This window comes from Poromitra crassiceps (genome assembly GCF_964638095.1).
Source record: "Poromitra crassiceps genome assembly, chromosome: 1".
Taxonomy (NCBI): domain Eukaryota; kingdom Metazoa; phylum Chordata; class Actinopteri; order Beryciformes; family Melamphaidae; genus Poromitra; species Poromitra crassiceps.
Window position 1 is genome coordinate 130,778,869 of NC_139623.1, and position 12,362 is coordinate 130,791,230.

Consider the following 12,362-nt stretch of genomic DNA (forward strand, 5'->3'; position numbering starts at 1 on the left):
GTCAGATTCTGAGCTATCTGGTCTCTGATTGGTCAGGTGGTACTCGGAGTCTGCACGTTGGTTGGTTCTGAACCGGCAGCCGGAGAAGGCGCTGAAGAGTCTTCACCGTGTCGCTCGAATCAACGGCAAACCAGAGATGACCGAGAAAATAACCATAGAGGTAAACTGTCTGTCTGTCTGTCTGTCTGTCTGTCTGTCTGTCTGTCTGTCTGTCTGTCTGCCTGCGGGGTCATGGGTTGGCTGCGGTTGGTGAGATGTCACCGCTGCCCGCTGGGGGGTGGGTCCAGCTCGCTCACTGCGGCCCCCACAGCGGAGGAGCTCCATCTCAGCTTGTAGTAAATCATTCTTTGTTACCTGAAGCCAATGAATGAATGAATGTATGAATTTTAATTGACAGATCTTCAAAATACACAATGAGCAGAGAAAACCCATACACCAGTATTAAAATTGTTGAGGAAGTCACACACAATAAAGTCCAGGACTTGTTTTCCATTGTGGTCCTCATTTGTAAAAAACAATCAATGGTCGGCACAGCACGAGCCATTTAAGACATACAAAAACAACATCATCAACAATAAATACACCATGTAACGTCACTTACACACAATGATGACATTACTTAATGATTGGCTGTCAGCAGCTCAGCAGCCATCCCTTCACTGCTCTTTTGCAGTGACAATTTCTTAAAAGGGGGTGACAACAGACTCCATTCTGTCGCTGCTGAGTACAGAAATATGTTTTTACCTGATGCTGTCCTAAACCTATAGGGGATGAAATCTGTTTCACTAGCTCTAGACGAGTACCCATGAGTATCACTGATGAGTTTAAAATATTTTTTAAGTAGTTGGGGATGGAACCAAACACTATTCTGTGTGTAAGACCCAACTTCAAATGCCTGACCCTGCTCTCAATTGACAACCATTTTAGTTATGTGAATTTGGAGTGGCCAACATGGGTAAGAGAGGATAAATTCAACATAACTTTTATGATTTTATTTTGAGATGTCTGTAATTTAGTTTTGATGTACTTGGGGATACTGGTATAGTGCAGTATAGTATAACCTACTTCACACCCTATCATATTATTATTTCTTATATTAGTGGTTCTCAACATTTTTACACAAGTACCTGAGAAATAAGTACCTGAATGTATGAGAGGGAGGGGGCCCCGTGTACCACCAGTGGTACCCGTACCACAGGTTGAGAACCACTGTCTAATTTTTTAGAAAAAGTGAGCCCCCGCTGTAAATAATCAAGACCCTTCTTAGCTCCCCCAGCTACAATTGTCTGGAGGCGCTGCTGCTGGTATACCACGTCGTACATGCGTAGTCTTAAGCTGTGTTCACACCGATATATTTATTTTTCTCCCTGTCGCTCGATTTCAAACCTTTGGAATCGATCTGTCGCTGTGTTTAAATCACTCGTCAACAGACACAATTCGCAAGACTAGTTTGGACAGGGGGGAGCTGAAAAATGTACAGTCGGGAGGAAGAAGTTCCAAGAACGGTGTACACTCACCAGCATGGAGCCAAGTCTCTGTCAGGAGCATGAAATCCAGTTCACGGGAAGTGAAGAAGTCATTCAGTAGGAAGGATTTGTTTGCTAGTGACCTAGCATTTAGCAGGGCCAAGCAAAGAGTTTGCTCCACAGCTAGCCGGACGATTTTAGTTTCACGCACCGGTGTTTACTGCAGCCACTTCCGGGGTTATGGCAGCCAATCAGCGTTGAGCAGCAAGCGACTGTTGCCAGCGAAATTTCGCTCGAGTTGGGATATTTTATCTCGAGCGAATTTTCGCCCTATCGCTCTGTCGCTGTCACTCGGACGATTTTTCTCCCGGGCAAATATGCTCAATCACTCATTTGCATTGACTTTGTATGTAAACTCGATGCCAGCGAAAAACTTTAATAGGTCGGTGTGAACGCACCTTTAGTGGGGTTGCACTAAAGCCATGGACAACAATTTCAGGGTTTTATTGTCCAGAAATGTTGACTTTCTGGCAAGGAATTCGATTTTTTGGTTGAATTTAGTTATGACTTTTAAGCCTATCCTCTCCCCGGTGAGAGACTGGTCTAGCTCACATCCTAGATAAGTAACACATCTTTTTGTTGATACAGACAGTACGGGTCCTATCTTCCCCCTGGCCTTAGGCGTTAAACTGGCGGGAAGATATATCATGTTTTTAGGCCCCGAAATGCGCTTTACGCCAAAGAGGCCTGGCGCAGTGCCAGAATAAGCCAGAATGGGCGTTTCGGCCTTAAGCGCTATCTTCCCCACTGGCGTTAATTTAGCGCTTTTCAAAACCAGGCCTTATTCTGTGCCGACTCCCCTACCAAATGCCACACACAGACACACATGTGCATCTCCCAGCATGCATTGAGGCTTAATACATTTCAACAAGAAAAAGCAAACCAAATCAGCCTAAGTAGGCTAAGTGGTAGATAGAAATAATATTTGTGTTAAAGGCCCATTCCGTCAATTGTCACTATTACTGACGCCGGTGGCCGTTAGTGTAACTGCAGGCAGTGTGTGAACGAGCTGACGCGCGGGCACCATACTCGCACCCGCACAAGCAGTTGCCTGGCAACAGCAGAGGTGTTGCTTGCTTTGTAACGTTAACTCATAAAAGTCACTTGAAAACGGCAACCTGGACAAATTTTCGGTCAGTTCAGCCTCGAGATGCCCAGGAAGGATTCTGGATGAATTATCGGACGTTATTGTGGCATGTTTGGGCGTGTTTTGGCTTACATTGGCTGCGGGGAAATGGATATGATATTCACGTTACCGTGAGCCAGGAACTACCCTGCTTCCCCTGTATGTACGGTACCGTCTAATGCCTGGAGTTGACCAAACTGAACAATCAAACAATGTTTCATAAGCATAACAGTAACGTTAAGCATACATTTTACGACTGTTAGATTCATTATCCACACAAGACGGTAATGTTATTAGTGGAGCTTGGTGGTAATTTCTATAAATGTAAATTAATATTAGTTAGCCGCGATTAGCATCAAGCTAACGTTACTATGTGCAGTCCCACTGCAGCTAACTGCAGTCAGAGCCTTCTCCCCCGGTACGTCTTGACCAAACTGAACAGTCAAACAATGTACCGTAAGCATAACAGACAGTAGGCTAACGTTAGGCATATTTCCGACTGTTAGATTCATTATCAACACAAGACAGTAACGTTATTAGTGGGGCTGGTGGTAATTTCTATAAATATAGCTAAATCTATTAGTTAGCCGCGTATAGCATCAAGCTAACGTTATGGTCCTAATAGGCAGACTCACCACCGCAGCTAACTGCAGTCAAAAAATAATGTTCCATAACCATAAGCATAACGGTAGTAACGTTAGGGTTGCATTACTTCACACAAGACGGTAATGTTAGCAGAGTTTCTGACCAGGTGGTCAGATACTTGTACTACATGTGACAGTAAAAATCTTGAATCTTGAAAATCCATTAGCAAGCAGCTAACACAGTCCTGACTCTAGTTTCCCCCCGATGTCGGTCACATTGCTGCTGTCTGGCCAGACGGGCTTCATTAGATAAATATTTATTTATTTATTTAGTGTGGACTTTTTCTGGAGTCTGTGTTGTTGTTTCATTTTGCTAGCAGCTAGCGACGAACGTAACGTTAGCCATTTCCTGTTAGCCGTCTTCTTCGTTTACGCCGGAGCCAGGACAAGAGGGAGGCTCGTGAACGCGCAGACGTCACATCCTCTAGCTGTGGCGGGAAATGCTAACCCCTTCTAAACTGCGGTATTTCCATGTATCTTCTGAACGGCTGGTCGGAGAGAAACGCCCCTGGTCGCCATTTTTAAGTTACGTCAAGGCGCATTCACTCATTGCCAGTAAAAAACACTTTGTGCACATTTATTTCTTTGGGCCTTTAACACAACATGCAATTCTAGAACATTTCAATATTGGACAAAATAAAACATAAAAATCAAAACACAACCCTATGTGAAACATAAGTAATCCAGGTGGCATATATATCCGTCGCAAATACAACGTGGTATAGACGAGTAACACAGTTGTACTGTGATGTCCGCTCCAACAAGACTTACCTTACTTGGCACATACTTTTTCAATAAAAACACATTTATGCCATGACTTTACATAATGTAGGTAGGCTATATTTATGTGCATCATTTAGCCTGTGCTGTGATGTGCAGGAGCAGCAGATAGCCTACAAGTTATAAAACTATACCTGCCCTGAATGAGCCGAGTGGGGGTGCTTGTTCACTATTGTGAAAGTTATGTGTTTACAACATAAAGATCATGGAATTGGATGGCATCAGGAATGTCACCGATAGTTCTATATTGTAGGCTACAGGAAGACCGCATCAGCCCTGCTGAACAGATCTGTATTTGCCTGGCTGTAGGTTGAATTGTTTTATTCAGGCTATGATCTGTGATGTGCTGAGATATCCAAATTGGCATGCAGCATGCAGCCGCAACCTGGACTGGATCGAGTGGATCGAAGCTTCGAAAGGAAGAATGTCATTGCGTAATTGCAGTTAACCAATGACCACAGAACACAATAATTATACGCCTAAAAGGCGTGGTTAGATGGTTAAGGCCGGGTTTAGCGCCGAGGGGAAAATAGGGACTGCGCTTGACCATGCCCACTAATAGCGCTAGGCCTGGCGTTAAATGCTATTTTAAGGTCAGGGGGAAGATAGGGCCCCAGTACAACTGTGTCTCCAACTTTAACGTTAAAGCCAGGTGATCTACCCAATTTGACCTTGGTCCCAAAGAGAATAGACTCTGTCTTACTTACTATTATCTGTGAGCCATTAACTTACACCAGGGGTGGGCAACTTGCCTCCCTGCTTGCCCACATTTTCAATTTAACATTTATATCTGGTGAAATTCCTACTATGTGGAAGACTGCTCAGGTCATGCCTCTGTTTAAAGGGCGCGAAAGGGGGCGATCCGACAGAATTGAATAATTACCGTCCCATTTCTTAATTGTGCTGTTTAGCCAAGGTTCTTGAAACCTTGGCAAACGAGCAATTGCGAGCTTTCTTTGAGGCTTATAACATTCTCCAAACTCAACTATCTGGGTTCAGGCCAGGACACAGCACAGTGACGGCAACATCTCTTGTTTTAAACAATATTGTGAATTGCATTGAAAATCGTCAACATTGTGCTGCTCTGTTTGTCGACCTTTCAAAGGCATTTGACACAGTGGACCACGAAATGTTGTTAAGAAAATGGTCTTATATTGGTTTTGACGACCTCTCCGTCAGCTGGTTCTCAAACTACCTGTCCGGGAGGAAGCAAGCTGCTGTGGCCAACGGCTATAAATCCAGCTTTCTTATGCCGGACAAAGGGGTCTCACAAGGTTCAATTTCAGGTCCAGTATTGTTTACTTTATAAATTGTATTTGACTTCCTTCTGTAGATTGTAATGTCCATTATTATGCCGGCGATACAATTCTATATAGTTTTGACCACACCCCAGCACAGGCTGCTGCAAGTCTGCAGACTGCTTTTGCAAATTGAAGCTGTTGATGCGTACAAATATCTTGGCATCTGGCTGGATACCAAACTGTCCTTCCAGACCCATGTAGAACACCTCACCAAGAAACTGAGGAGAAGATTTGTTTTTTTATACAGGAATAAGTCCTCTTTTTCATTTTGTACCAGGAAGTCCATTGTAGAATCACTAATTATGTCTGTTTTTGATTATGGTGATTGTTTATATGCATGCAGCACCTATACCATCCTGAAACTGCTTGATGCGGTGTATCACAGTGCCCTGCATTTTATAATGGGTGATAGATTTCTTACGCATCGTTGTATTTTATTTGAAAAGGTGGGCTGGCCCTCTCAGATGGCTCGAAGGGAGCAACACTGTCTTTTATTTATTTATAAAGCCTTGATTGGGAAGCTTCCTTACTACCTGTCCTCGCTCATCAGTCTGAGCGACACTTGTTATCGAACACGTTCTCAATCACATATCAGACTGTTTGTACTGTACCACGTGTGAGGACTGAACTAGGAAAGACTGCCTTTTCCTCTTACGCCCCTGACAAATGGAACACTTTAAAACTGGACCAATTAGTCCCCTTAGAATCTTTTAGAATACTCCTTGAGGGTACCCTGCACAATGAATGCTCTTGTATTGGTTGATGTACTTTTACCTCTATCCTCTTTGTTTTACCTGTTGTCTGTTAACATGTAACTACCGGTACTGTAATTGTTCATATTGTAACAGGGCTCCGTTGAAAATGAGAGCTTGCTCTCAAGGGCCTCCCCTGTATAAATAAAGGTAAAAAAAAAAAAAAAAAAAAAAAAAATTGTGACCCGCGAGCATGGACCATGCTGGAATTGCCCCAAAAACATTACAGTGCACCTGAACGCAACATGCAAGATACCCGCTGAATAAGTGTCCAAATGTTCATGTGCATGTGCACGCGTGTGTGCTTGTGTGTGTAGGAGCTCCAGTCCCATATGAAGAAGGAGATAGCGTCCAGCCAGTCGTCCTTCACAGCGTACGACCTGCTGAGAACCAGAGGAATGAGACGCATCTCCATCTGCCTGGTGGCTGTCTGGTGAGGAAGTAGCCTACTGCCTAGCAACCAGGAAGAACCATATCTAATGTCAGCAAGCATCTTCCCTGCTGAAGTGTCCTTGAGCAAAGTACTTAGTGTCTAGTATATAAGTTGTACTTTATATCCAGAATATAACAATAATAATAATAATATTGATGTCATTATTTTCCTGAAAGAGTTTGCAGTATGCAGGAACTAATGTCTGTCTTCCTCTGGCAGGTTCTCCACCAGCTTTGCATACTATGGTTTGGCCATGGACCTTCAGAAATTTGGAGTAAGCAAAATTTGTTTTACTTATTTTTTAAATAATTGTTAATGAAGTATCAATTAATTATATTAGAATAGATTAGCCTTAATTGTCTCCCTTAGGAGAAATGTGTCTTCGGCATTCGAGAGAACATACAGTAGGTAGCGTCATAGCATACATACTGTGTACGAGGGATCAGCCGAGCAGCATTTTGGTAAACAAACCGCGTCACTGGGTGGCAACAGCAATGGAACCCTATGGAGCCTGAGTTTGAGTGTCTGACTCTAGCCGGCTGACTGTGTTTACAATTTAAAAACTGCGACAGTTCACACAACTTTAACACGACATGCATATTTATACATCAAACTCTTGAGCTAATTCTGCTCTCACTCAGAATGTCAAAATATAAGCAATGTGATGTATACTTTTTGAGATATTAACGTTACATAACGGTTTTGGGGTCCTGCGGTCCACCCACCACAACAACTCAAAATCAAATCAATTCAATTCAATTCAATTCAGTTTTATTTATAGTGTAAAATCACCATGAGACATGGTCCCGAAACACTTTACAGTTAAAGAAGACATCATAAAACAGTACAATACATGATACAGTGTATGATCAAGTTGAAAGAAGTCAAGTAAAAGCAGACAGTATGAGAGCTACAGTAGAAACAATAAGTTAAAGTTAAAGCAGGACTAAACCCCCAAACACTTTTTTTCAGCTTTTAACCAATATATATAACTTTGGGGGTGGTGTGTGAAGACTTCTGCTCAGAATTTCCACATTTGAGACCAAAATGTTACCATTGTACCATTTGTATCATTTTCAGCCGCATAAGTGCCCTCTATGGGTTCAACCCTGCTTTTTGTTTGCCCTCAAAACTGCACAAAATGTGGTACAACCTGACGTCACGATGAACCAAAGACTATGGGATTTCAAGATAGTAACTCCCCTACTCCCCCTGTACCCTTTCCCGGCTCCTCACAACTCCAAGCCTATTCCCATGATGTCACAAGCATTTTCCTACCAATATAGCGCTACAATACACACAGCTCATTGGCTGTTTGTGTCACCTGACCTGTTAATCACCTGTTAATTGATTACAATCACCTGTTAGTAGCCCTAATTTAGTTCACATTGGGGCCATGGACCCCCAATATGATGAGATTTGGTTTCTCAGATTTATGTAGCCGGTATGATTTTGTCCAGAATTCCATATATATTAGGTTGAAAGACAACAGAGAATCTTGGAATCCTCTCAATGACCACTGGTGGTCCCCTGACCCCACATTGAGAACCACTCAACCACTAGCTTTCACACCGGCCTTGAAAGCAGTAAAATACACAGAAAATGTGATCCGTGCCCAGTGGCGTGCCGTCCATTAGGCGAACTAGGCAAATGCTACGGGCGCTTGAGCCGTTAGGGGCGCCAGAGAGTTTTTTTTTTTTTTTTTTTTTTTTTACAAATACTTTTTCATGATAATAGGCCTACTATTATTTTGCAATAGTAGACAAAAAATAAGCACAACAACGTCTTAAGTCTTTAAATAATAGTGAAATCATTTTTCTAATTCTGGCTTTCTGGCTGCCTGGGCTGCAGCACTTTCACCATGGTCCCTAATCCATACCACCCCACCCCCTGCGCGGCCGCGCCCTCTTCTACCTGCTCGGAGCTTTTTCCCAGAGTGGGGGAAGGGCGATTCTGAGCCTGCACTGCAGGCAGCAGTTTTAGCGGTGACATGACGTCAGTTTGTTTTGATGCTCACTCCACTGACTGACGGTGGAAATGCCTCCCCTCGCTTCATTTCAATCCGGGAGCTCGGGTGGATATTACCTGAAAGCACACCCCAGGACGGGAATGGTGGTGCTTGGCTTTCTGATTGTGCAGAGAGAGAGAGGAGGGAGGGGGGAGAATGTTGCAGCTGCAGCTACTCTGCTCTGCGGTCTCGTGCTAAATCAGAGGAAAAGGCAGAGTGATTTTTACATGGCGCACTGTACCTTTTGACAAGAATCACGAAAAGAAAAAAAAAGAAAATTAAAAATGGACCGTGTAGAGGACATGTGGGACAAGTTAATAACGTGGAGAAATCTCCCATTGTGATTACATTAGAGCGTGTTCAGAGCGGTTTGTCCTGGGTCTGTGTTCTATTGCGGCCGCCGGCCGATAACCTCGCGTTAACGATAGTTAATATGGGAGTCAATGGCAATAAATAGTTTGCCACTGAATGACCAAATTGATATAACTTTCAACCATATTGAGCAACGCTGTTTCGATACAGGCCACCAGCATTGGCTAGTTGTTGATATTTATAAAGATTTTGTAGCTCTCATATAACTTGCGGTGGGCAAACTGTCATGGCGTCGATTTCCGGTAAAACATTTCTGTCTGAGCACAGCTAAAGAGTATAGTGAGACAAGAGGAGATCATTTCTTGGTTTTTCCCATAGGTTTTTTCAAATCAAGCAGCATTCCGTTCTGCCAGAAATCTGGGGGTTTAGTCCTGCTTTAAGGGTGTTAAAACACAAGTAATAAATCAATCACAATGAGAGAAATATTAGTAAAATAAAATAAAGTGCACTATCAAATAATATCATATGCTTGTGAGAATAAGTAATTTCTAAGTCTGGTTTTGAAAATATCGATCGAGCTAGCCTCCCTAACTGAACGGGGAAGCTGGTTCCAGAGATATGGAGCACGATAGGAGAATGCTCTACTTTTTTCTAAATTTTTGGGACGGTAAGATAATTACCATCCTGTGAACGGAGGGGGCGTGTGGGAGTATATGGGATGATTAGTTCAGATAAGTATGGGGGTGCAAGCTTGTGTAGAGCTATAAGTTAGTAGAAGCACCTTGAAGTCCGATCTGGCCTGAATGGGGAGCCAATGGAGACTGATTAAGACCGGGGTTATATGATCGAACTTCCGAGTTCTAGATAGTATTCTAGCAGCTGCATTTTGTACAAGTTGTAATTTGTTAGTACTACAATGTGGTAGACCAGAGAATAGGACATTGCAGTAGTCCAGTCTAGATGAAACAAAGGCATGTACCAAGGTTTCTGCATCTGAAGCACCTAGAAAGGGACGGATCCTTGAGATATTACGGAGATGAAAAAATGCTGTCTTAGTAATCACCTTAATATCAGCGTCAAATGAAAGAAAAGAATCAAAAGCCACACCAAGGTGTTTCACTAGTGAGCTAGGAGTAATTATGCAGCTGTCAATGTTTAGACTAAAGTCAGAGAGGACTGGTATTTGGGCTTTTGGACCAATGACTAGTAATTCAGTTTTACTGGCGTTCAGTCGTAGAATATTTTGAGACATCCAATCTGTAACAGCAGCTAAACAGGATTCAAGATTTATAATTTGAGAGTATCGTTGGCATAACAATGAAAGTTAATACCAAATATACGGAAAATGTCACCAAAGTAGACACCAAAGAGCAGGGGACCCAGGACAGATTCCTGCGGTACACCACATTTAACTAGTGAAAATATGGATCTACATGTAACATTCTTATATGAGACACAGTGCGTTCTGCCAGACAGATACGATTCTAACCAAGAGAGCGCAGCACCACGGATGCCCATGTAGCTAGACAAGCGATCTAGCAGGATGTTATGATCAACTGTGTCGAAAGCTGTACTTAAATCTAGTAGGATGAGAAGGGAGGAGGAATTGGAATCACAGATGTTGAAAAAGTCCCCTATCTCTTTATTATTATATCTTTTATTTTGGAAAACAATCAGGAAATCAGTTTGGGTAGTACATTTCAATCAATAATAGTGGTTCTCAGACTTCTCCGGTCCCAGGACCCACTTCCCTGATCCCCTCATATTCCATTTTGCTTTTTTTAAAGACACAAAACCAAACAAAACAAAACTGAAAAACAACATTCACATCCTACAAAGAAAAGAAAACAAAACACACAAACAAAAGACAGCCCTTTCTTGTTTTTTCGTGTTATACAACATTGATACAGCAGAGATGGTAAAAGAGTAATATCCATTCATGTTAACACATTGAGTGCCAGCGACGCCATATGGCGTCAGTAGAAATTTACCGTAGAGTGCCAGCGACGCCAAATGGCGTCAGTAAATCCAAATTGTTTTTTTGACGGGGGGGTGTCGATCTAAGCTTCTTACGTCGCCTCTAACAATATTGTAGCTATTGGAGGTCGATAACCTATTTTACAAACCCATTAGGTGGCGACAGCACTCTCCTGATCAGAGAAAAAGGAGCCAAACACACAGAAATAGTCACTGGGGAAAAGGAGGAAATCGCATCGCATCCGTCCGTATGCATCGACGTGCATGAAGCACAACGAGCACAACGCCAGCTGTGCCCCGAGCAGCAGCATCCGCTCTCACAACTGAGCACCTCCGTGTACGCTGCAACAGCACATTCGCATAATCAGCCTTATTATTCCGAACTGGAAGCATGCGAGCCCGTGACAAACACACACGGAACCAAAAGGCTGGATGTCGCGCACCATTCACTGTGTGTGCGCAGCAAACTCAGCAGAGACTGAGAGCCAACAGACACATAAGACACACCCAGGAGGCGTGTGCAGTTGAGGGGGGGGGGGGGGAGCACGCAGAGCAGCATACACTTCACCCAGACAGACCCAGACATCAGAAAATTAGCTTCAGAGTCAGTGATGTGCTTGAAATGTTTAATTTCACAAAAGGCTCATTATCTCAGCTCGTAGAAAAAAAGGGGTGTTTTTGCTTCAATCAAGCTATCTTCTCCGGCTCATAACTAAAGAACAGAAAATGGGATCAATAAACTTTTTTTTGCAGGTGATAGAAGAGAGTCTCATCGTTATTTGTGCGTGTTCAGTGTTTACATAGTAATTATTAAAGAAATTATATGACTGTTTTAAAATGCATTGCGGCCTATGTGGCACAGCAAGCAACCTTTTGCCCAAGGGCCGTGGCACTCAAAGTGTTAAGAGTTCACAGTAGCCATCACACAACAAATTATGTCACAGATCACTGACAACCCCAGACGACAAACGTCACAAAGCAAGGATGTACAAATAAGAGATGTCCTCCTTTCAACTGGACGGAACGGAACGGGTCCCCATTGGTTACTCTGAAAGCCCCAACAAAAGGGCGAGCTGATCGTTAGGCAGGTAACCAATGAAGGGACTCCATATCCTGTCAATGATCCCTAGGTCAGTCAAATGCTGTCTATGTAAGATTTTATATTGAGTCTCGTTGAATTTGTAACAGCCGTATGTTTTATGACATGCAAGAATGCACTCAGCCCAATCGTCTGTTTCATACTTCACCAGATCTCTCTCCCATACCGACTGAGTATACTCAATGTTATGTTTGTTAAATTAATCCAGTGCTTGGTAAAGAAAGAAAATAAGAAATAAAATAAACAAATTTTAGTCTTTGTAAACTCTGTAAAGCACTTATCGAGGGGACTGTGAGACTAAGCAATCAATCAATAATTTTGGTCTCACATGATTAAAGATTAAACCTTTAGAGGGTAGTGCCATGTCTGTACAAAATGGCGAACCTGCAGAAAACAAAAAAAAA

General features: G+C 42.8%; 1 protein-coding gene across 1 annotated transcript in view; it reads left to right on the forward strand.

Annotated features, from left to right (window-relative positions):
• oatx (organic anion transporter X) overlaps positions 1-12,362 on the forward strand; it is a gene marked incomplete at both ends in the record, with an annotated part of 53,060 nt that overhangs the window by 24,982 nt on the left and 15,716 nt on the right. The window contains 3 exons of the mRNA XM_083633091.1: positions 37-160; positions 6,447-6,562; positions 6,782-6,836. Of these exons, the coding sequence (XP_083489217.1) occupies positions 37-160; positions 6,447-6,562; positions 6,782-6,836 (295 nt within the window). The remainder of the gene's footprint in view (positions 1-36; positions 161-6,446; positions 6,563-6,781; positions 6,837-12,362) is intronic.